The sequence below is a fragment of the Danio rerio genome, chromosome 11 (assembly GCF_052040795.2).
Source record: "Danio rerio strain M-AB ecotype USA chromosome 11, GRCz13ab, whole genome shotgun sequence".
Classification (NCBI taxonomy): domain Eukaryota; kingdom Metazoa; phylum Chordata; class Actinopteri; order Cypriniformes; family Danionidae; genus Danio; species Danio rerio.
In genome coordinates this window covers 12,080,654-12,106,393 of record NC_141031.1, presented here as the reverse complement: position 1 = coordinate 12,106,393, position 25,740 = coordinate 12,080,654, and the positions used below count along the sequence as shown (strand labels likewise).

At 44.4% G+C, this 25,740-nt stretch overlaps 2 protein-coding genes across 3 annotated transcripts in view; one reads left to right on the top strand and one right to left on the bottom strand.

The window, feature by feature from the left end:
• Nucleotides 1-25,740, bottom strand: part of pla2r1 (phospholipase A2 receptor 1) — an 868,273-nt gene that overhangs the window by 124,424 nt on the left and 718,109 nt on the right. The window lies entirely within an intron of this gene.
• Nucleotides 559-22,704, top strand: LOC147841678 (uncharacterized). Of its 2 annotated transcripts, XM_087273462.1 has the most exons (5): nucleotides 559-691; nucleotides 802-2,257; nucleotides 14,838-15,048; nucleotides 18,201-18,253; nucleotides 21,262-22,704. In XM_087273462.1, the coding sequence occupies exons 2-4, from the start codon at nucleotides 2,153-2,155 to the stop codon at nucleotides 18,212-18,214; spliced, it is 330 nt and encodes a 109-aa protein (XP_087129588.1). In that variant the 5' UTR covers nucleotides 559-691; nucleotides 802-2,152; the 3' UTR covers nucleotides 18,215-18,253; nucleotides 21,262-22,704. The 2 variants fall into 2 exon arrangements, with proteins under 2 accessions (XP_087129588.1, XP_087129587.1); XM_087273461.1 differs by lacking the exons at nucleotides 18,201-18,253; nucleotides 21,262-22,704 and having other exon boundaries at nucleotides 14,838-17,010.

Genomic DNA, 25,740 nt, shown 5'->3' with positions numbered 1-25,740 from the left:
CACATATTCATTTTCGAAAATATAGGAAATGTAATAAATGCATTGAGTTCTCTTTCCCAGATAAGATTTGACCATTATTTGGACCCTCCAGCACTTTATCTGGTTGGACACTAAAGATGCCGAAGAGAGAATCAGTCACAGACTTATTACAGACAATATTTATTTAATATTCTTTTAATATTCTTTTTCATGGCATGTTAAAGCTTTTAAAGTTTTCCTACCTAAATAAGACGTTTAAACCACATAAAAAGTTATATTATATTATAAGTTTTATACACACACACACACACACACACACACACACACACACACACACACACATATATATATATATATATATATATATATATATACATATATATATATATATACATATATATATATATATATATATATATATATATATATATATATATATATATATATATATATATATATTTATATATATATAAAAGCGAGTCAGTGAATTAAAATTAACATCAGTGAAAGTCAGTGAATTTAAAAAAATAATAATAATGAACACATTTTTCTACTACATACAAATGTGTTTTCGTTCAGCCAAACACGACAGCTCCAAAACTGAACCGAGATGAAGCAAAAGGAAGAGGTGCTCTTCTGTCAGACATCTGTTAAGGCGCCAAACTAAAGAAGACGACCGGGGTCAATGACAGAAGTGCACCTGTTCTTGAAAGTAAGTCGACTGGACTCCACTCCAAAATACAAGTCATTTTTGATAAATAATATTTGAATTATTGCATTAATATTTGATCAACAAAACGTATTTATTTATTTTTTTGACAGAGGCTGGAGGTCGAAGTGGTGGAGGAGGAGGAGGAGGGGGAGGCGGCGGAGACAATAGTGGTGGTGGTGGTGGAGAAGGTTTTGAAGGTGGCTCTGGTCCAAAGGCAATGGGAGGGTTGTTCAGTGAAGCAGTGCCTAAATTACGACCCGTCGGTGGTCAGTTTCCTTTTCAAAAACTGTTTTCTTTCAAAGTTGCGAATTTATGCGCAAAATTTAAAACAAAGATTCTATCTCGTGTGTTTAAGGCAGAGGTCACCAATCTCGGTTCTTGCAGGGCGGGTGTTTCTGCTGGGTTTAGCTCCAACTTACCTCAACACACCTGCCTGGATGTTTCAAGTATACCTAGTAAGACCTCGATTAGCTTGTTCAGGTGTGTTTGATTAGGGTTGAAGCTAAAATCTGCTGGACACCGGCCCTCCAGGAACAAGTTTGGTGATCCCTGGTTTGAGGGAATTAAATCTTTACATTACAGGAAGCTAACATGATATATGAATAATAAACATAATCATTTCTGTGGGTTGAGAATTTATCTTTATCTAAAGTTTCAAATCAAATTAAATGCATAAATTATGCAAATTCATTCATTCATTCATTTTCTTGTTGGCTTAGTCCCTTTTATTAATTCGGGTTCGCCAGAGCGGAAGGAACCGCCAACTTATCCAGCAAGTTTTTACGCAGCGGATGCCCTTCCAGCCACAACCCATCTCTGGGAAAAATTATGCAAATCTTTTAGTCAAATTAAAATGCATTTGATTCATGATTTTTATGCATATTTCTAGAGTCTTGGTGTTTCCATTGAACATTTTTTGCTCTCTTTTGTTTATTTATTTGAAAATCGATCGCAAAGCGTTCAGCTTTGCATCCACTTGGCTCTCGCCCTGCAGTACCTCGAGGTCTGAGTAATTCTGAAGAGGACGGCTCCAGTCGTGGTGATGGATGTCGCACCTCACCTCCCGAACAGCAATGAAATCATCGTCCCTCACTTCCAGACGTCTCCAAACCATCAGTTCCAAGCAGTTCCACCCTAAAACCCACCTACTCCGCTACTCCTCCTCCACCGTTCAATCGTGCTGGCAATCGTGGACCCTCTTCAGCTCAACAGGGCTCTGGGCAGAGTCGTGACAATCCCTTTCCACCACCACCACCACCTGTAAGCAAAGGGCCTCCACCTTCACCTGCTCATGAGGGGACTCTTAGACATCCTCCCCTTTCATCTCGCTCCTCTTCATCATCTTCAATTTCTTCTGGATATGCACCTCCACCACCCCCACCTTATCGTCAGCCGCCTACTGCAAATGGTGACCCAGCCCCGGAGTTGCCACAGAGGCGAAACTCACTAACCGGAGAGGCCATGGTAATACTAATGCCCGTAACCAAGCTCCACCTCCTCCACCACCTTCCCAGCAAAACAGACGCCCCCCCTTCACCAGCTCGTGATCCAGTGGGACCAGCACAGGTAAAACATCTTGAGATGAAAATCAAGACAGGTCTAAAGGCCATTTTGCACTTAACACAAAGCAATAAAGTGAGGCGAATCACCAAAAGTGAATCTACATCAAATTTATGCCTTGGCATAAAAGGATAGTTCACTTAAAATTGAAGATTCTTCCAACATTTACTCACCCTTGACTTGTTTCAACGCACCTGTTCTGTTGAGTAATGGAAACCTTTAACCTTTAACTTTCGTAGTATTTGTTTTTCCTTCTATGGATGTAAATGTTTACATGTTTCCAAAATTCTTCAAAATATAATCTTTTATGTTTAGCAGATGGTTTGGAACAAGTCAAGGGTGAGTGAGTGAGTGAGTGAGTGAGTGAGAGAGTGAGTGAGTGAGTGAGTGAGTGAGTGAGTGAGTGAGTGAGTGAGTGAGAGAGTGAGAGAGTGAGTGAGTGAGTGAGTGAGTGAGTGAGAGAGTGAGTGAGTGAGTGAGTGAGTGAGTGGGTGAGTGAGTGAGTGAGTGAGTGAGTGAGAGAGTGAGTGAGAGAGTGAGTGAGTGAGAGAGTGAGTGAGAGAGTGAGTGAGTGAGAGAGTGAGTGAGTGAGTGAGTGAGTGAGTGAGAGAGTGAGTGAGTGAGAGAGTGAGTGAGTGAGTGAGTGAGTGAGTGAGTGAGTGAGTGAGTGAGTGAGTGAGAGAGTGAGTGAGTGAGTGAGTGAGTGAGTGAGAGAGTGAGTGAGAGAGTGAGTGAGTGAGAGAGTGAGTGAGTGAGTGAGTGAGTGAGTGAGAGAGTGAGTGAGTGAGAGAGTGAGTGAGTGAGTGAGTGAGTGAGTGAGTGAGTGAGTGAGTGAGTGAGTGAGTGAGTGAGCTTTTAAACATGACTTCGGATTAAGTTTTCCACTTTTGTACATTGTTTTCAGGCCCGTAGCCAGGGGTGTTCGGGTGGTTCGATAGACAGACCCCCCCTTGACAATGTCCAGAATTTGCCCCCTATGAGCTCATTTGTCCCCGTTTTGACAGTATGCCATAATAAAATGTGAAAATAACCAATAGAAGAAGGCTTTAGGAAGAATAACCAATAAAATACCAATAAATGAAGGCTTTTCTTTTTTAAATGGATTAATTCTGACTGAGCAAATTAGCTGAGCAGTTATTTGCATGTAGGCTACAGTTTTTAATTTAAAACAAGTTTTACAGATTGCCATTTTTTGTTTGTTTTTCTGTGATGGATGATAATAAATTAGCATTTAATTTTTTATATATTTTTAAAATTCTAATCTCATTCATTACATTATTTATGAAACTGTAATAATACAGTTTAAATGTACATTTGTAAATAAAAATACCTTTTGGTAAACAAAAAATACAATTGCATGATAAGCACTGCAAATCAGCAAAACGATCAAAATATAGAAAATATTTTTGTTGCATGAAAAAGTTTGGTAATGATAACCATCTGACAAACTAATCCAGCACAAATTTTGCTTAAAATGTCACTAAAATGCAGTATTTGAACCTCATAATTTGAGGCGAATAACTACAAAAAGGTCCACTTTTTGAGAAAAAAAGAACCACTCCTTTTAGGTGTCTGGCTACAGGCCTGGGTTTTATGTAAGGTTTGATTTCTGGCTTGAAGGCTTGAAAACTTCAGGGTAGTGTGGATGGAACATGTAACTGTAGCAAAACTGATGCGTTTTAAAACTAAAACATGTAAGTGTAAAGGTGGCCTAAGTTTTGAGAATTTTTTTAATCCAGTAGTGTCCCTTTTTATATATAGATATTTGTTTAAATACATTTTACATAGATAAATGCAGGCTGCAATGTCAATATGTAATATAATATGTGTGATGATAATATAGTGCAGGAGACGACCTAGCATGATCTTAACTTTTGTCATTATGATGTGTGCAACTACCACAGCCATTCTTGACCCAGAGAGGGACGGGGTTGAGCAGCAGCTCATTAGCATTGAAAGAGATATGAAGCAAAAAAGTGTTTTTGACAGGGTAAAAAGAGTGTTTATTTACTCCACCATTGAGAAATATAATTAAAATAAGTTAGACTTGTCATTAAGACCCTAAACAGAATCCAACACAAAATCAACAAAAAGTCATTTTTCGCGATCCTGCAAAATAATCGAAAAAAATCGAAATAATCTCATAAAATAACCAATTCCAAACCATATAATCAAATTATATTTACTTCAGTTTGGACTTAGATGTTGCGTGCGCCCTCACAATCCTAACATTACATGGAGGGGAACATGTTTTACAGCCTGTGCAGTAAGCAGCGGATGTGACGCACTTCAGACTGCAAAAGAAACTGGGAGCAAACATCTAACAAACAGAGCAGTGAAACGGACAGAAAAGCAAGCAGCTTACAATAATGGAGATTGGTTAAGGATGATGGCCACTGGATTATCCGAATTGAAGGACATCATTTGTGCTTTACATAGCTGGTATTATTATGTGCTTCAAATTGATAAATTATTTTGTCTCTTTCCTTGCTGTTGATGAGAGAAAACACTTCCCTGTCATTGACGAGTTTTACAGCAATTCCTGCTTTAGGTGTATTATGGTAGGAGAAGCCGTAACAAAATGTCCTGAGTGAGGTCCATGATGTCAGATGTCAACTTTTACATGACATTAAAGATGCCTGATCCAGCTAATCAAGTCTATCGGGATAACGTTCGAGGTTACTAAAGTAACCCTTCGTTCCCCGAGGAGGGGAACGGAAGCACTATAAGTGGATTTGATTTGTAAAATCCACGCATTGGGAGGATTCGGATCAGAAGCCGCTTGTCTGGAGAGTATTGAACGGGCCAATGAATGAAATTAATTGGCAGCGTAAGCTTGCGCAGGTGTGCGACATCTGCAATTATCTCAGCATATAAGCACACCTGAAGCCAGCAGACGCCATCCTTTTAAGCTGAAGAGACTTTCAAACAGCTAAGGGACAGTCATTATGGCGACGGAGTATAGTGCTTCCGTTCCCCTCCTCGGGGAACGAAGGGTTACTTTAGTAACCTCGAACGTTCCCCTTCGGGGGGAACTTCAGCACTATAAGTGGATTTGATTTGTAAAATCCACGCATTGGGAGCCCATTGAAAGCGCCATAATGACTGCACCTTACCAACACCCCCGATGAGGAGATAGTCAAGCAAGCGTGACGCACCCACATCATGGGGGGCGCGGTCCTCCAACGTGTCCCTGGCCCTAATTTATCCTACTTCAACAGAAGTTTTACGGATTTAGATATATTTTTTGGGAAGTCGTGAGCATCTAGATAATTCTAGGAAATACGACAGTACGTTGGGAAGCGTGCAATCCCGATAGGGAGGACGCTGCGGAGGCCATCCGTTACCCAAGGGGGGGATAGATGGCAGAATTTACATATGGACTAGCCCTAAAAAGGGGGAGTACGCATAGCAAAAGAGTGGTTAGCGGAGAGGGAAGACACAGGTCCACCCAGGGGGGGGACTTAACCGTGGCGGAATAAGCATATGGGATCGCCTAGTGGGGATCACGCATAGCAGGCACCTATACCCAAAACGCGGGCTGACCAGCGGGCAGACCTACAACGTAGTGGGCCAGCAAGTGACTCCTCCGCTGAGTCAGTGCTGGGGGCCACGGAGGAATCTGCAGGGCTCACCTGACGGGGAACTTTACTGACAGATAAAAAAGGCGCACGTACCTCCGTGTTAGGGAGAATGGCGCAGCAAGCGTGTTTCAACACCCTACCGAGTTGTCTCCTCAATCACCAAAGGGTTACCTAATACCCTTGAGGAAACCGGCTCCACTCGCAGATTGTAAAACCTTGCAAATGTGTTGGGTGTCGCCCAGCCCGCAGCTCTACAGATGTCTGTTAGAGAGGCGCCGCGTGCACGCGCCCAAGAGGATGCAACGCTCCGAGTGGAGTGTGCACGAACTCCCGGGGGACACGGCTGACCTCGACTCGAATAAGCGAGTGAAATGGCATCCACAATCCAGTGGGATAATCTTTGTTTTGATACGGCACTTCCCTGCTGCCGACCGCCATAACAGACAAAGAGCTGCTCAGATGATCTAAAATTCTGAGTACGGTCCACATAAATGCGCAGAGCGCGAACTGGACAAAGTAAAGAAAGGGCTGGGTCTGCCTCCTCCGGGGGCAGCGCTTGCAGGTTCACTACCTGATCTCTAAAGGGGGTGGTAGGAACCTTGGGCACATAACCGGGGCGGGGTCTCAGGATGACGTGAGAGTAATCCGGCCCGAATTCCAGGCACGAGTCACTGACCGAAAATGCCTCCAGGTCCCCGACCCTCTTGATGGAGGCCAACGCAACCAGCAGAGCTGTCTTCAGGGACAGAAATCTTAGAGATACTGATTCGAGTGGCTCAAAGGGATCGGATCGCAGACTCGTGAGAACGAGGGCGAGATCCCAAGAGGGCATGAGAGGGGGGCGAGATGGATTAATTCGCCTAGCACCCCTAAGGAACTGGATGACCAGGTTATGCTTTCCCACGGTGCCGCCAGCTACCGCGCTATGATAAGCGGAGATGGCGGCCACGTAAACCTTGAGAGTGGAGGGCGACAGCCTGCTGTCCAACTTCTCTTGAAGGAAAGAGAGCACAACACTAATCTGGCAATTTCGGGGGTCTTCTCTGCGAGAGACGCACCATTCAGCGAATAGACTCCACTTCAGGGCGTAGGCGTGCCTCGTGGAGGGGGCTCCAGCCTGAGTGATGGTATTAACCACCGCAGTCGGTAGGTTACCTAAGTCTTCCTCGCGTCTAGGGACCACACGTGGAGGTTCCAAAGATCGGGGCGAGGGTGCCAGATGGTGCCCTGTCCCTGAGAGAGTAGGTCCTCTCTCAAAGGGATCCGCCAGGGGAGGGCCGTCGCGAGGAGTGAGAGCTCTGATATCCAGGTCCGGTTGGGCCAAAGGGGCGCAACTAGCAGAACCTGTTCCTCGTCCTCCCTGACCTTGCACAGAAACTGCGCGAGCAGGCTCACTGGGGGAAACGCATACTTGCGCATGCCCCGAGGCCAGCTGTGGGCCAGTGCATCCGTGCCGAGAGAGCCCTCGGTCAGGGAAAAAAACAATTGGCAGTGAGCGTTCTCGGGGGAAGCAAACAGATCGATCTGGGCCTCCCCGAATCGCGCCCATATCAGCTGAACAGACTCGGGGTGGAGTCTCCATTCTCCAGGACGTAACAGCTGTCGTGAGAGCGCATCGGCTGCACGATTGAGCGTGCCTGGGACGTGAATGGCGCGCAGCAATTTCAGCCGTGGGTGACTCCAGAGGAGCAGACGGCGGGCGAGCTGAGACATGCGGCGAGAGCGCATACCCCCCATGCGGTTGATATACGCAGCCGCCGCCATACTGTCCGTCCTGACCAGCACGTGTTGCCGCTCCAGCACCGGTAAAAAGCGGTGGAGAGCGAGGAACACTGCCAACAGCTCTAGGCGATTGATATGCCAATGCAGCTGGGCACCCTTCCAGAGGCCCGCAGCCGCATGCCCGCGACACACGGCCCCCCAACTCGTGTTGGAAGCGTCTGTTGAAACAACAACATGGCTGGACGCCTGTCCTAGAGGCACACCGGCCTGTAGGAACGAGGGGTCGTTCCAAGGGCTGAGGGCGCGGCGACACAGCGCAGTAACCGAGACCCGGTGTGTGCCCGCGTGCCATGCGCGTCTGGGGACCCGATCGTGAAGCCAGTGCTGAAGTGGTCTCATATGGAGCAACCCGAGCGGCGTGATGGCGGCTGCGGATGCCATATGCCCCAGGAGCCTCTGAAAGAACTTCAGTGGGACCACTAGTTTGCTGTCGAGCTCCCTCAGACAGTTCAGCAACAGGCGAGCGCGTTCCTCGGAGAGGTGCGCTACCATGGTGATCGAGTCCAGCTCCATCCCGAGAAAAGAAATCCTCTGCACGGGGGCGAGTTTGCTCTTTTCTCGGTTGACCTGAAGCCCCAGTAGGCGGAGATGCCGAAGCACCTTGTCCCTGTGCATAATCAATTGCTCTCGCGAGTGGGCTAAAATCAGCCAGTCGTCGAGATAATTGAGTATGCGAATGCCCGCGAGCCGAAGGGGCGCTAGGGCACCCTCCGCGAGTTTGGTGAAGACCCGCGGAGACAGAGAGAGCCCGAAGGGGAGGACCTTGTACTGCCACGCTCGACCCTCGAACGCAAACCGCAGAAATTGGCGGTGGCGTGGAAGAATGGAGACATGGAAATACGCGTCCTTCAGGTCTATGGCTGCAAACCAATCCCGAGGACGAACGCATTGGAGAATGCGCCTCTGCGTGAGCATTCTGAACGGCAGCCTGTGCAGACAGCGGTTCAAAACGCGCAGATCTAGGATTGGCCGTGACCCACCGCTCTTTTTGGGTACGATGAAGTATGGGCTGTAAAACCCACTCTCCATCTCGGCTGGAGGAACCGGCTCGATTGCACCCTTCGCCAGGAGGGCAGCAATCTCCTCTCGCAAGACAGGGGCGGACAGGGGGTTGACCCTGGAGAAATACACGCCCGTAAACTTGGGGGGCCGTTTCGCGAACTGAATCGCGTAACCGAGTCTGATTGTGCGTATGAGCCACCGCGAGGGGCTGGCCCGCGCTAACCAGGCAGGCAGAGCCCTCGCTAATGGAGTCATCGCTACAATCGCTGACGTACCAGCGGTGGGGCAGCGCGGAGTGGGTGTGCTGATCCGGGAAGCACGAGGGTCCCGCGGAAGAGCTGGAGGAGAGCGATTCGCTCTGGCTCCGCACCCTGACTCCGGAGAGGGGGCTGGAGGGCTGAGGGAAGGGAGACCGTCCCCCCAGCGCTCGTGAGCCACTGGCGAAGCACGTAGAGTCTGCGAGCCGGAAGGCAGCGCGTCCCGGACTGGCAGAACTCGTGCAGTCACATCCGGGGAAGGGAAAAAGTGCTCTTTTACTGATGTTTTGGTGGCACTGAAAAGTACCGTTGTTATCGGGGCCCCGCCCTCCAGCGGGGAAAGAGCAAGTTTCCTCTTCTCCGGATGGCCTGTCTCAGGGACGCTTCGCGGTCCGTTTACCGGACTTAACGGCGCCCTGGGCAGGAGGGGCTGCCTGCTTTCGAGGTGAACGCCGCACCCGCTTGGCCGGAGGCGCAGGCGGGGGCGGGGCAGCACTCGTTGGCGGGCGCCCTCAGCGAGGAACAGCGGAGGTGGATGGCTCGGCGGGCGGAGCGGGCTTACGGCCACGCCGATAGATGACATTGCCCATCGCATCCGACTGCTCTTTCACCGCCTTGAATTCCTGGGTGAATTCACCGACGGTGTCGCCGAACAGGCCAGCCTGGGATATGGGCGAGTCAAGAAAGCGAACTTTGTCAACGTCGCGCATATCGGCCAGGTTTAGCCAGAGGTGGCGTTCCTGAACCACAAGTGTGGACATCGTCCTCCCCAGCGCACACGCGGCGGACTTAGCAGTCCGAAGAGCATAGTCGGTCGCGGTGCACAGCTCATGTAATAAGCTTGGGTTGGACCCGCCCTCATGCAGCTCGGCCAGCGCCTGCGCTTGGTAGCGCTGGTAGGTGGCCATCGCGTGCAAAGCAGAAGCAGCCTGGCCCGCAGCCTTATAAGCTCTGGCTCCGAGGGAGGCAGACAACCTACAGGCTTTGGACGGGAGGCAGGGCAAACCCCGCCACGTAGAGGCGCCGCGCGGACAAAGATTGACCGCGATAGCTCGCTCCACTGACGGGATCGCCTCATACCCCCTGGCAGCTCCGCCGTCAAGGGCGGTGAGGGCGGAGGCACACGCAGCACGGGCAGAGAAAGGTGCCCTCCAAGACTGCGTGAGCCTACTGTGCACTTCCGGGAAGAAGGGGACGAGAGGCTTCGAAGGCTTCACCTTCTGGTCCTCTACGTAGCACCCATCTAGTCGGTCCGGCCGCGGAGCTGGGGGATAAACCATCTCCAACCCCACGGCCGAAGCAGCCCGGGAAAGCACGGCTAACATGTCCGCTTCAGGATCCGATTTGACAGCGCTCACCTGCCCGGAGGGGGCGAGCGGGTCCGGATCTTCGTTGGACAGTGAAAGCCTACCCTCCAATGCCGCGGAGGACATCTGATCTCCGGTGTCAGCGAGTGTGAGAGCTACCATCTGGTTAGACGGATCACTCTCACCACCCGAAGCTTGGATGGAGCGCCGTGAGGAGCGAGAGGTCCGCGAGCCCGTGGGCGGCGGATTATCTCCCGCTGAAACCCTCAGATCTGCCCGAGCGCCCGCTGCTTTTTTAGAACAGGAGGCAACTGGGGTGGCTCGTTCTCTTGCGAAAGTTAGCCGCGATCTTAGCTGTGCAACGTTCATGGCATCGCAATGACGACATGAACCGCCCGCGAGCACCGCATTAACATGCTGGACCCCCAAACATGCAATGCAGTGATCGTGTCCATCATCCGGAGCCAGGAAACCCCCGCATCCAGAAACGCACAGTCGGAGCGCCATCCTGAAAAGGACGTGCTGCACGACTGTGTTGCTCTTTTAGGAAAGTTGCAACTATACGCACCGCTCTGGAGGACCGGACCCAAAGAACCGCAGGCAAGGGAGTAACCCAGCTCGACCGTCTGCCACCGCGAAGACCCACTCTGGACCGGGAGACACACTCGTTCGCTCTGAAGTGCTGATCAGCAAGAGGAACCCTCATCGACTCACTCAGAAAGGATCTGAAGCGAAAAGGATGGCGTCTGCTGGCTTCAGGTGTGCTTATATGCTGAGATAATTGCAGATGTCGCACACCTGCGCAAGCTTACGCTGCCAATTAATTTCATTCATTGGCCCGTTCAATACTCTCCAGACAAGCGGCTTCTGATCCGAATCCTCCCAATGCGTGGATTTTACAAATCAAATCCACTTATAGTGCTGAAGTTCCCCCCGAAGGGGAACTAGAAAACTACAAGTATTTGTTGGAGCAAGGCTGGAACTAAACTTTCCATTACATTTCTCATAGTATTGTATAGGAGTGGGCTGTTATGAACATTTTTCCTGCATTCAAATCATGTCGGAAAGATTGTATTCATAGGTTAAATGCACATGAACACCACCACTAACATAATTCTGAGTGGAAAAACTCAGGATTTTATAAATCCTTGAGTTATTGAAGTCAGCAAATTTGTACTTTTGTCGTTTACACTATAAATGTGGCCTCCACAAATATTTAAGACATTTTTTTGCAGTTATGATCATATAGAACATATAGAGATGACTGTGAGTAAATAATAACAGAATTAACATTTTTGGGGGGAACTAACCCTTTAGAAACCAAGTAAAAACAATACACTGTTATTTTGTAGATGTAGATAAAATCGTGTTGACTGTCATGTGTAAAATGTACATCGGCATCTTGCTGTGACCAACGTGATGTGAATGCACCTGCAATACATTCATTCATTCATTCATTCATTTTCTTTACGGCTTAGTCCCTGTATTAATCTGGGTTCGGAGGAAACCCATGCAAATGCAGGGAGAACATGCAAATTCCACATAAAAATGCCAACTGACCCAGCAGAGGCTCGAACCAGCGATCTTCTTGCTGTGAGGCGACAGCACCACCTATTGAGCCACTTCGTCGCCGTTTTTATATAAAAATATAAAAAATGTTTTCCTGTAAACCAAGGTTGCTTTTAGACCTATACATTTTAAAAATCATTCCAAATACTGAAGCAGAACGAGACAATGTAAAAAACAAACAAAAAGTTCAAAAAATTATGAAAAGGAATAAAAACAAAACAATAAAAATATACAAATGAAATGAACAGTGCTTTAAGCATCTTCACTGTTAGAATTAAACTTGATTTGTTTCTTATAAAGCTACAAAGTCCTTCAGTCAAGAGCAGCGAGAGACTTTTTGCTTGTCTTTTTTTATTAATATTATGGCTGCATGATACTGAAACAGTCTGACATTGTAGTATTTTGTTTTGCTGGGATACATATTGCTATAGAAATATTATTCAATAGCTTTATTTGAAAAGATTTTAATCATTTAGATCGACTGGGATGATCAAGTGTTTTATCTATTAAGTGCATCTGCATAAAATATAATAAATTAAAATCATACGACAGAGCAAAATTAAAAGTTAAGTCTAAGAGTATTCAAATACAAAAATGTAATAATCAAAGGTGAAATAACATGGTCATCAATGTAAAAAATATCTTTAGGCAATATTATAAAAGAGGGGTGACACAGTGGCACAGTGGGTACCGCTGTCGCTTCACAGCAAGAATGTCACTGGTTCGAGCTTCGTCTGGGTCAGTTGGCATTTCTTTGTGGATTTTGCATGTTCTCCCCATGTTCGCATGGGTTTCTTCCGGATGCTTCAGTTTCCCCCACAAGTCAAAAGATAAAGAAAATGAATGAATAAATTATAGAAAGAATATATTTATATTTTAATATTTAATAAATAATCTAATCCTGCGATTTGACTATAGCAGATACACACCTTGCACCATTGTATTTTTCTATCACTTTAAGAGCCAAACATTTCCAAATTATGGTTTCACTTTCAAATGCGGTTAAATGTTTAACTCTTTATGTTCATTTATTACGTATCAGATGAGGGTGTGTGTGAATATTCACTAAGGGTCACATTCATTTGCTTGTATTTCACCATTTTGGCATTTTTTAATATACACTTAGGCATGGGCCAATGTAAGATTCTGATGGTATGATAACCTTGCATAAAAATATCACGGTTTCACGGTATCATGGTGTGGAGATAACTGCTCTAAAATATATTTTTAAATGTCTGGGTAAAAAACTACAATAATTTCCCCCTTTAAAAACAATGGGCTCTATTTTGACGGTCCATGCGCAGAGCGCAAACCGCAGGGCGCAAACGCTTTCAGGGCGTGTCAGAACGCATTTTTGCTAATTTACGGATGGGTAAATGCGCTTTGCGCCAAGGCGCATGGGCTAAAAGGGTTGAGTTTATTTTCTTAATGAGTTATAGGTGTGTTTTGAGAATAAACCAATTAGAGTCTCATCTCCCATTCCCTTTAAGACCCAGCTGCGTCGCGCCAAGAGTGCATTAGCTATTTACAGGACGCAAAGTAAGTCTAAGTGGAACAAATGAGCATTTCACAAGCAAACAGTTAACAGTTGACAGTTTTTTAACAGAAAACTGTTAAACAGAGCATCTACTGCGTGAGAATGAGAGATAATGGAACTACTTTCACATTCGCTCTTGGATAGGGAAACCTTTACGCACAGACATCAATTAGCCTATAAATGATTAATTTTGTTTGTTAAGCGCAAAGATTTGTTTCAAAACTATTTTTAAATTCAGTTCTAATTTCCAGCAAACGAATAAATGAACAATAATGACCAAGTGTGGTCAAAAACCTGAGTTATTTCCAAATACACCTGCCATGCCCCATATGGTCTAAAACCTTACAGGTGGGCAAATCTAAGCTTGTTTTTAATAAAACAAATATAAATATGGATATAATAAATAATACTGCTAATAATAATACCATTATACAAAAGCAAATTGTTATGAATGAACTGAAAAAGCCTCCCGAGATGAAGAAGACATAAAAGCAGTGATTTTTCATATTTATGTAGGCTAGAAAATAATATGTTTTGTAATATTTTAATCCTTTTTATTTATATCCTATATCTATTCTTATTATATCCTATATATATCCTTAATATTTACATTTTTTCATATGTAAAGATATTTGACTATTGCTCTCTTGTGCGTATTAAGCAGTGCGTAAGCGAGGCGCAACTCTGCGCCGGAGTTTAGACCGGGTTAGTTTTGGTCTAATGAAAAATCTATTATAGTTTCTCAAAATAGCAACGCGCCAGTGGTCCGCCTCAGAACGCCTTCCTTTTTAAACCAGAACGCCTATGGGCGAACAAATGAGCGCTAATGCATTTGCTATTTAAACAGCGTAGCGCAACGCCTCAAAACGACTCTTGCGCCAAGCTGAAACTACCAAAAGACTATTGCGCCGCGTCTTGCTCCACACTGCGCCGGGTGTATGATAGGGCCCAATGTGTTTTATTTTTTGAAATATTTAAAACATTTTGTAGCAGTAAACATGTCAGGCTGAGTAAAAAGGCATCTTTGGATATCTTTTCTGCTGGAGCTGTTGTCATAAAACAAAAAAATAAAAACAATTTTTAAACATGCTTGGGAACGGTATTCCAGAAATTTTGGCGGTTTTAAAACCTTTACTTTTCCAAACTGCAGTATACCTTGAAAACAGATATTGTCCCATGCCTATACACAATACATGCTTTCAATAGTTTTCATGTGAAACTGAGCTTTTTCAAGGAACAAATGGAATATATTAGTGCAAGATTACTTGAACAGGGGCGGGAAAATGACACATTGACCGTTTTATCTCGATAAATGTTTTTTATAATCGTTAAAGCCGACAATCGAAATTTCGATTTCATTGCACAGCCCTAAATTGAGGTTTTACTAAAAGATCTGTTAGTCTTCATTCCAGTTTAATTCTCTTGGCAGTATCCTTCTAGAGTTTATGATTACACGATTTAATATTTGTGATTATTCTTTTAAATGAAGGCTTTAACAAATGTAAAATGGCCCTCATTTAAAATGACGTTTTTTTTTCTGCTCCTCAGGTTCCTCCTCCTACATCTCGTACTGATATTCAGGAAACACCACCTCCTTCGCCTCCTTACCGCGGTGGCCCACAGACCTTCTTTGAGCCCCTGAGTCGTGCGAAGGCTCCTCCTCTGTCCTCTTCAAGACGTCAGTCTTCAGCACATGCGCCTCCTCCACCTCCACCTCTCCGCAATGGACACACGTCTTCCGCCTCAAGATCCTTTGCTGGTGAGTTTCATTTGCTTTATTGATCATGTGATCTCATCATTTTGTTTGTTTGCTGATTTGTTTGTTTGTGGGAAGTGTTTGTTAATCTGAACTTTGACTCTAGCTGTTTGCTGAATTGCATTGCTGTGTGCATCAGCTCATGAAAATAACTCTGCAGTCAAATGAACTCTCAGTATTTCACATTTACACAATATTTCCTTATTACAGTCATCAACAAAGCCTTCTCAGAACACAGAGATGTGTTGGCAGATAATGAAAAATCATAAAATCAAGGTCATCTTTTTACTCTAGATACAGTAAATAATAATAATAATACAAAAGGTTGATATAGTTTATACAGGCGTCCTGCTATAACTCAAACCAAATAAGTCCATTTGTGGATTTCAGTGTTTTTTGTTGGTTTACATATACATTGTGGTTTATAATATGATTACACAATTATATATACATGTTGGTTTACATACAAATTTGCGATGATTTTGCTCATGATTATGTGTCTTCAGTGTCTTATGTTGATTTATTTAACATAGATCTGGGCCGATAAAACGGTATCGATATTTATTGACCGAACACCATTATTAATAATGCTAAAATGATATCGGGATGAAGTTTTGGTGTTAAACGCCATAGCTTTATTAAAATGTGGCTGTTGAGCATGCGCCTTGGAAGGAATGCCAATAAGCTTAGAGTTATTTCCAGTCAAGACCCATGGCTTAATGGGACCCAAGCACATGTGACGTGCACGCATTTTCCAGGTGCATCTAGTTGAAAACATTTCATAATGCCAGATGCGCACCACGATTTATGTCAGTAGAACTAACCAATCTGCTCACACTTTGTATGCAATATACACATTTCAGTGAGCATGGCAGACTTAGACAAACACAAAACATCCAAACACTGCAGTGCTTTTTCATTATCTTCATAAATACAAACTAGTATCCTTTACTAGAAAGCTCAGATTATCATCATTTGTTTTGTTAATAGAGTTTACTGTGTGATTATTATTTACTCTGTGATTTTATATATATAGACATCTTACTGATGTTGATCAACCATAACGTTTGCTTTGATTGTTCAGCATTTATACTTTATTATTGCACACACTTTTTAACATTTTATTTATAAAGTTTGAGTCTCTTTTGCACTTATGTTTATTTTATAAGATATAAGAGATCAGATAAACAGTGTATGAATTTTTGTAGTTTTTGACTATTAAAAATATTTGCCTTAGTAATGTTGGTAAAATTAAAATAAAATGGTTAAATAAAAAATTCCTAATATACCTTCATAGATTAAAAAAAAGAATAATTATCGCTACCGAATGATATTAAACATTATATCGTTTTTTTTTTTCTGCATCGCCCAGCCCTAATTTAACGTCTTACTAGGTGTGTAATGGTATATGTATTCTATTACATATACAAAATACATTCCAAAATACATATGTGATGTATTTTATTAATGTAAAAACAATTTTATGACCAAAACAACACATTTATTCACAAGGAGTTCATTTGGATGTCAGACCAATGTTAAAACAAAACACATTACAAGAACAGAGCAATAAAAACAAATATCACATGACTATAGTTATTCAACCCTGGATTTGAAACCTGGATTCAAACTATTTCCACATGCCAATCAGAAACAATAACCACTTGACTAAATGACTTATCTCATTCATACAACGTGGGGTGCAATTTCTTGATTTGTGTTTCTTTGTTGAAGTTGTTTCAGAGCAATACCTAAAAGCAATCAGGTTTCACTGTAGAGACTGGTTCAAAACATTTCAAAGCCTCGACACATTTGATTTGACTGTTTTAGTGTTTCATGAAGCCTCGCTCTAACCCACCTCTAGTGACGGTTTGTTTCACATGCTCCCATAATGAATAGTCAGTCCAAACGTGCATCACTGAAGTTAGACAGAAAAAACTACAGCTGTGTAACAACTTAGCAGCCATTTACAAAGAAAATAATAGAAAATAATCAGAAATAATTCTGCAATGTTGCCATTGTCATTTCAACTTGGTACACAGAAGCTCTCATGCAACTCTTGCCCCACCTCTGATTTCTTCTGATTGGTTCATTGCTGTGTAACTGACAGTAATGAGCAGCAAGGTGCTGCAGAAGACTTGAATAGTCACGCATGTCTATCAACCGCATCTACATAGAAATCAAGTGAGTCGTTTTTCTCTATTTACATGCACAAGATTAAACAGTTGTTGTCTGCTGCACCCCCTGCTATGATGGATCTCCAGTCAGTGCTGCAAGTTCATTGAAGAGATTTCAGTTTAGAAGCCTGCTTAATTTATACACAGTTAAGATGAATTTATTCTTTCGCCTGGTGCCATATCGCGCACCTCTGCTGACTGTGCGCGCATCTCATGAAAGGGACAAGGCTTTTAATGTTGTGTCTGACGAAAAAAGCACAGAAAAGAGACCAAGGCTCCTATATTGTTGCCACATAGACTACGTTTCACGCTTTATGTAGCTAAAATACACTCACCATTCACTTTATTAGCTACACCTTACTAGTACTGTGTTGAACCCACTTTTGATTCTAGAACTGCCTTAATCCCCAATGGCACAGATTTAACAAGGTACTGGGAATATTCCTCAGAGATTTTGGTCCATATTAGCATGATAACATCACGCAGTTGCTGCAGATTTGTCAGCTGCACATCTATGATGTGAATCTCCCGTTCCACCACATCCCAATGGTGCTCTATTGGATTGAGATGTGGTGACTGTGGAGGCCATCTGAGTACAGTGAACTCATTGTCATGTTCAACAAACCAGTCTGTGATGATTCACGTTTTATGACATGGTGCATTATCCTGCTGGAAGTAGCCATCAGAAGATGGGTACTCTGTGGTCATAAAGGGATGGACATGGTCAGCAACAATACTCGGGTAGGCTGTGGCATTGGCACAATGCTCAATTGGTGCTAATGGACCCAAAGTGTGCCAAGAAAATATTCCCCACACCATTACACCACCAGCAGCAGCCTGAACTGTTGATACAAGGCAGGATGTCCTGCTTTCATGTTGATGCCAAATTCTGACCGACTATCCGAATGTCGCAGCAAAAATGGAGACTCATCAGACTCACACAGAACTGCCACTCACTGGATATTTTCTCTTTTTCAGAACTCTCTCTGTAAACCCTAGAGACAGGGGCGCCTGCAGGATTTTATTGCAAGGTACGCACAGACCCCTCCCAACCCACACCCACACACCTACCACCCTCCGGCCACATACCCAACAACAAAACCAAAGCGCATTGTGTGACAAAAATACTCACAAACGGTTAATAAAAATATGACAAAACCTGTCTTACCTATTTGAAGTTTAACCTCCTCCGCCCGGTCATATCGAACTGTTAAAGCACTTCCTCATTGTAATATTCATAAGGGCAAGTCCAGTGAGCCTTTGGTCTGTCATGGTGTTGCGTAAAAAAAGTCTTCAGGTGTCTCAGTGCCCTGAAAGATCGCTCTGCAGAGGCCGTGGACACTGGCATAGTTTGGACGACTTTCAGTATACAATGCAAATTTGAAAAAAAATTCCGGTGTGTTCTTTAAAACCTCACAAATGTCACTGCTGCTGCGTGTTGTATTATTAAACTGCCTCCACAGCTCCAGTTCAACATCAGCACTCTCTAGATTGGGCATCAGTGTTCCGTAGTCATTTTTGATCTCGTGCCACACTGTTTCGGATAATTCTGACGATTTGTCCGCCAGGAAATACTGGCCTTTCAACCATGGTAGTGCCAGACAAACTCGGTCTTTCACTTCATGTTCAAGGTGATCTATGAAGGGAAGAAACAGATTGCGTCGCCAGTATTCATCTGGGGCCTCATGTATCAACGCTGCGTACGCACAAAAACTTTGCGTACGCCAGGTTTCAAGCTCTGAATGGCTCACGTTTGGATTTACTAATGATGAAATGAATGTGTGAATGTGCGCAGCTCCACGCCAGCTTTATGGTTGGCGTACGCACACTTTTTGTGCGTGCCTGTTTTATTTCCATTGGCGACTCCTAGAGGCAGTTGTGTTAAATTGCACTCTACAAAGTGTCTGAGCCGTGTAATGGCAGTTGTATGAGACGGGTTCATCTAGCAGGTATTAAAGGTTTCCATACCATACAGTTGACCAGCCAAACATTAAAGTGGAATTTGCAGCGGTCGCCTGTTTTCCCAATGTAATCTGAGCTATCTACTGCACGCACATTGCTATAAAGACACTATCTGAAGATGAATTTGCATATGTGAATCAGAAACATTTCTATTCAATAAATGTGCAAATAAAATATGATGCACAGACTTATTAATGATTCCTACTTGTCTTCCCTGTGATTCATAGTAGGCAAAATCTGATATGTAGCTGGGGGGTGGGGGCGGGGGGGGGGGGGGGGTGAATTCAGCAGACGCTGGATTTGAACCGAGTTCATGCTCGAACGTGTCAAAACATGATGACATGCGTTTTACTAGCTGCGCCACTCAGACTGGCATAAGTATTAAAACATTTTGCACCTATACATCCCACTATCTCTTTTTTAAATCCAAACAGTGCGATGTTCAGACCGAACTGTGTGAACCGCATCAGCTAAACTCTCCCCACTCTATTTTTTTCTTTTGTTGTTTATTCCGGAGGACAAACTTGCAAATAACAGTTTTTCTCCGGTCTATCTCCGAAAGGAGCACCTCCCATTCACATTGTTCAAAGTTTCTCTTTTTGCTTGCTTTTGCCATTGCTTTTTCATTTGGTTTTGCCAAAGTAGAGACATTAGCATATTCATAAGGGGGAGGAGGCAGGGAGGGGTTTTGTGCTTGTGCATGTTGCGCTTAATTTCACGTTCATTCGCATGTACAAAGAATATGCGAGGGATTCGGCGTACGCACTGTTTCATACATCTGAATTTTTTCTGCGTACGCACATTTACAGCTTTGTGCGTACACAATGTTTTAGTATGATTTCCACGCAAGTCTTCGTACATGAGGCCCCTGGTGATGCTGCTGGTGTGTTTGACCGCATTGTCTGAATTGTTATTATGCGAAGGACGAAGGATTGATGTGAAGTTTGGCAGTCAGCTCACAGCCTTGATCCCACATTTTTCAGAACGTTGCATCTTCGCTTTTATTTTGAAGCAGCGTCACTAACGCACCGGCATTACTTGCAGCACTCGGAAGATCACAAGTTGGGTTTTGCAAACTGTTGCTAAGAGGCGTCAGATATAGTAATCCCTGAATGACAATAATGCTGATAATGAAATCGAACGACTCCATTGTTCTGCCTAGAAACATCGCTGTGTTGCAGGTCCTGGGGTCCCCCTCAGTCTTCAGTTGATCCATTGTCACATAGATGTGCTGGTAGTTTTGGATGACAGTGCTAATGCACACATCACGCTGAGACCAGCGCGAGTCTAAAAACTTTTTTAAACGCTGCTTTGTGCTGGTTTCACCTAAAAAGATTTGCAGCCGTTTTGGTGAAGCTGTTATGAACGACACGATGTTTTGTACAGCATTCAATGTATTTCTAACCAAGGGAATGCATGTTGAGTGCACTATTGCCAAATTAAGCACATTGTTTCTGCAATGCACGTAAGTGGCAGCAGGATACAGCTGTCACGACTGTCAGTGACCACCTGAGGTCGCTGTAGTTAAATGGACTCAGAGTATGAACTACAGTGCCCAAAAAGACTACAACTCTATACATACCACGCGCATACACCGGAACACATACACTGATTGTTTTCATAGCTGTCTCCGTTTTTTGTTGATTATCTGGACTATATATTCTATCATTCCACCACTGTTTGTCATCGCGTCGTTTGTCTTTCTTGTCTCCAGTTTCCAGTAAGTCTGATATTTCGAATTGTTGTTCCTGATCTTGTTCTTGTATCCTGTTAAAGTCTAGTTTGTGTTTGTGTTGTTGACTTTTTCCGCGTCGGGCTGTCCGGAGACCACCCTTTTCTGAGCCTCTGGAGACACTCCTACAACTATGTGATACACCAGTGTCTGCTCTAGTTCCACAATGCCCACCAGTGTCGGTTCCAGTCCCAGAGCATGCTCCTCTTTCGGTTGCCTCTGGAGACACTCCTACAACTATGTGATACACCAGTGTCTGCTCTAGTTCCACAATGCCCACCAGTGTCGGTTCCAGTCCCAGAGCATGCTCCTCTTTCGGTTGACAACGCCCTTCCTCTTTCTCAGATGACCAGACGGAGGAGGTGAGGAAGAGGACTGCTCATGCCCCAGAGAGTCCACCAGCATCGGCTCCAGCCCCAGAGCGCCCGCCAGTGTCGGCTCCAGCCCCAGTGCGCCCGCCAATGTCAGCTCCAGCCCCAGTGCGCTCGCCAGTGTCAGCTCCAGCCCCGAGCGCAGTACCATTCCGGTTCCGTTCTGGCTGCTGGGTTTGCCGGCGCCACCCAGGCTCCTCGCCCTGTCGGCGCCACCCAGGCTCCTCGCCCTGCCAGCGCCACCCAGGCTCCTCGCCCTGCCGGTGCACCCAGGCTCCTCGCCCTGCCGGTGCCACCCAGGCCCCTCGCCCTGCCGGTCCCAGCCCGGCTCCTGGCATTACTAACGCCATCCAGACGTCTTGCCCTGCTGGCACCTCCCAGACGTCTTGTCCTGCCGGCACCTCCCAGATGTCTTGCCCTGCCGGCCCCAGTCCGGCTCCATGCCCTTCCGGTTCCAGTCCGGCGCTTTACTCTGCCAACCGCATCCAGGCTCCTTGCTCTGCCTCCAGTCCAGTCGGCTCCAGTCCAGCTGCCTCCAGTCCCGCCGGCTCCAGTCCAGCTGCCTCCAGTCCTGCTGGCTCCAGCCTACCTGCCTCCTGTCCCGCCGGCTCCAGTCTAGCTGCCTCCAATCCCGCCGGCTCCAGCCCAGATGCCTCCAGTCCCACCGGCTCCAGCCCAGCTGCCTCCAGTCCCGCCGGCTCCAGCCCAGCTCCAACTCCCAACTCTAGTTGCCTCTCCAGCTGGCTCTCCTGGGGCCCCCTGCCTTGTGTTTCCTGCGGGATCATCTGTGGGTCATCCCTTCCGCCCCTCCCTGGTGGTCCTTCCCACTGTTTGGGACGGATTCCCCGGCCGTACCCGGGCTTCCTGCGGGCCGCCTGACCCACAGACCTACCCTGATCTGGCCCTCCCATCCCTCCCTTTGTTCCTGCTCCGCTCTGCCCCCCCCTCTGGGAACTATTCTGGGAGCATCTGGTAGCTGCTCTTTAGAGGGGGGGGGTAATGCCACAACTGTCAGTGACCACCTGAGGTCGCTGTAGTTTAATGGACTCAGAGTATGAACTACAGCGTCCAAAAAGACTACAACTCCATACATACCACGCGCATACACCGGAACACATACACTGATTGTATTCATAGCTGTCTCCGTTTCTGTTGATTATCTGGACTATATATTCTATCATTCCACCACTGTTTGTCATCGCGTCGTTTGTCTTTCTTGTCTCCAGTTCCCAGTAAGTCTGATATTCCGAGTTGTTGTTCCTGATCTTGTTCTTGTATCCTGTTAAAGTCTAGTTCGTGTTAATCTGTCTTAGTTTCTTGTTTTGTTGTTTGTTTGTTATTTTGCTACTTTGTATTTTGGATTTTTTGTCACTGTTTCTGCACTATATTATATTAAAATCTGCACTTGGATCCGCAACCTTTTATTTCCGTTCTTTTGTTTCTGTTTTGATCACGCTAAACGTGACAACAGCTGTTTAATGTGGGCTTTAACACCTCGCACCTTGCCACTTATGTTCCCAGCACCATCATACCCCTGTCCCACCATATTGCAAGGTTGTAATTTTATTTGTTGTAGCTTCTCCAGCAGTGATTTTGTTAGCGTTTTAAATTGCTGATGTCAGCTGTTTCATCCGACAGCAGAGAGAACCACTGAGCTTGTTTGCATTTCTCAATAGTTGTGTTCTGAATCTGTTTCCCACACAACTCAATGTTTTTTTTTAGGTATTTGATGCCCACATTAATTTGCATTTAAAGGTACAAGCTGCAAATACTGTTTTAAAGTTACATTACCAACTGCACAGAAGTTAAGAAACGCATGAAAATTGCTGCGTTTGTCTCTATGACCTCTGAGAGGTATATTTTGCTGTCTGCAAATATTTAATTAAATCAATTATTGCTTTTACACCATACTTGTTGCGTTCTGTTGTTTCTTGGTGGGAATGATCTAATGCTGTACAAATTGATTGCGTCTTTCCTGTACACACACTTAAAAAATCTGCTCCACGTAACTGAGAGCTCCGATGTGCTGGAGTGGACAGGTGCTTCGTGACATTTTTTTTCACATTACTCCAGTCACTTAATGGCTTTGTCCAGAGAGTCATGACGCCGGAGGAGAAAAGTACACAGAGCACACAAAACAGACCATCCTGTGATAAGCTGTATTTCAGGGTTGGATATAAAGTCTCATTAAAAACTCATCAGGGATTTTCCTTTGTTTCCCAAAAATGGATCTTGACGGAGCGATCCAGTCTCTGGGTGGTCTGAATCTACTCTGCAGTGCAGCGAGTTTAACGTCTTTTATTGTTGTAACCGGGCAGCAAGTAGCAGGTACCTGTGGGCTGGTAAAAAAGCAAACAGGAGGTTCCATGCGAGTAGCGGGTCCATAAGTAAAGGTTCCATGCGAGGAGGCCGAGCAGCTTGCTGCTGGATCGTCTAATGAGGGCTGGGCCTGAAGTTCCAGCGGCTCAGGTGCTGAGACTGCGGTCTCCACACCATGTGGGTAATCAATATTGGTCTCATTATTTTTAAGCCTTTTGGCAAATGTCTTAATAAAGTTTAGCTGTTCTAAGGAGCGTTTACTTATTTCGAATCTTGTTTTAAACAATAGCTATCTGAATTGTAATTTTTTTCAAAACTAGAGCCAATAGATTTCTTTTTATCCATCCCCCGCCATGCAAGAAGGCTACATACACTTTAAAACATCCAAACGCACACTTTAATTTACTCATATTTTCGCTTGCTTGTCATTTTATTGTAATGTACACAGTTTATAATCAGTTTAAATTATGTTAAAAATGAATAAATAAATAAAACAGCATTAATTCGTGCCCTCTCGTGGTAGGTACGCACAGTGCATACAGCCGTACGGCTGCAGGTGCCACTGCCTAGAGATGGTTGTGCGTGAAAATCCCAGTAGATCAGCAGTTTCTGAAATACTCAGACCAGCCCATCTGGCACTAACAACAGTGCATGCCAATTTCAAAGTCACTTAAATCCCCTCCCTTCCCCATTCTGATGCTCGGTTTGAACTGCAGCAGATCGTCTTGACCATGTCTACATGCCTAAATGCATTGAGTTGCTGCCATGTGATTGGCTGATTAGAAATTTGTGTTAATGAGCAGTTGGACAGGTGTATATAATAAAGTGGCAGGTGTGTGTGTGTGTGTGTGTGTTTGTGTGTGTATGTGTGTGTGTGTGTGCATATATATAATCAGATTCAAACCTTAAGATTCATCACAACAAGTCATAAATAAGAATGAGATATTATCAGAGCTTCAAATTCTGGTAGCCTGAAGTCCCGGGCCTATTGTTTTACAGCCCAGCTACCAAAGTCCATCTAAACCGAGCTCAGCTGAATTGATATCTAGATAGCCCGCCGGCCATGGTGTAGATAGATTTCGGTAGCTTGACCGAAAAACAATAGCCCCGGGACTTCAGGCTATCAGATTTTGCGAGCCCTGTCATTAGCTCATTTGCATTTAGGATGATAACTTTGACATTGTTAGACTTGTCTTTATAGAAACATCACATAAACAAATACATCCGTCTGTCATGACAACTTATTACCAAGACAATGTAACTTGCCATAAATCTGTCATAAACATGATTTTCATTTTAATTGTCATGAGTTTTAAAACAGAAATATTTAAATTTTTCTGGACCTCAGCTACACTGGTACAACTTGGGTTTGTCATTTCAATGTCATTAAATAATAATAACACTGGTGGGTAATCAGTAAAAACAGCCAATCACATGTCTTGAAACATAAATCATACTGTGAATGACTTCTTGCAAGAGAATATGGCCATGCATTTGATCCGCATGTTGGATTTTTTTTGGTAAATGTGTTTATATTGTAGTTAACGCACATTTCTTTCTCGCTGGACGAAAAAAGTTTATCCTGCAGTTTAAGCAACATTTTTGTCAATCCATTAAGCAGTTTTTATGTGATATTCCAAACTGAGGATAAAAATGGGTGGAAACATGTCTGATAAATGAAAGTAAATATAATGTGTGTAAATGTAGTGTGAGGCAGAGAGCAGGACAGACAATTTAGTCATGAATGTCAAACTCTCCATCAGTATATATGTGCTTTCATTATTGGACAACAAAGAAAACAAAAACAGCAGAATTTTATTGACCTTTTTATTATATTTTAAAACAAACACTTTCACAAAACAACTTTTACATTCATGAGTTCATATTCACACACATAATACAGTACATAAATATATTACAACATTTAAAATAATAGAAGAAATAACCTGCAACAACAAAAAACTAGCGGGGTGAAGTGATGAATGAAAAGTGATGCCTCAATCGTTTTGATTAAAATGTTAAATTAAATGATTTATGCAGTTAGAAAGCATATTTACTAGTGCGTTTATTATAACAGTTTCCTATTTTATCATCGTATTTTTATCTTTGTTATATTGTAGATTTTTCAGTTAGT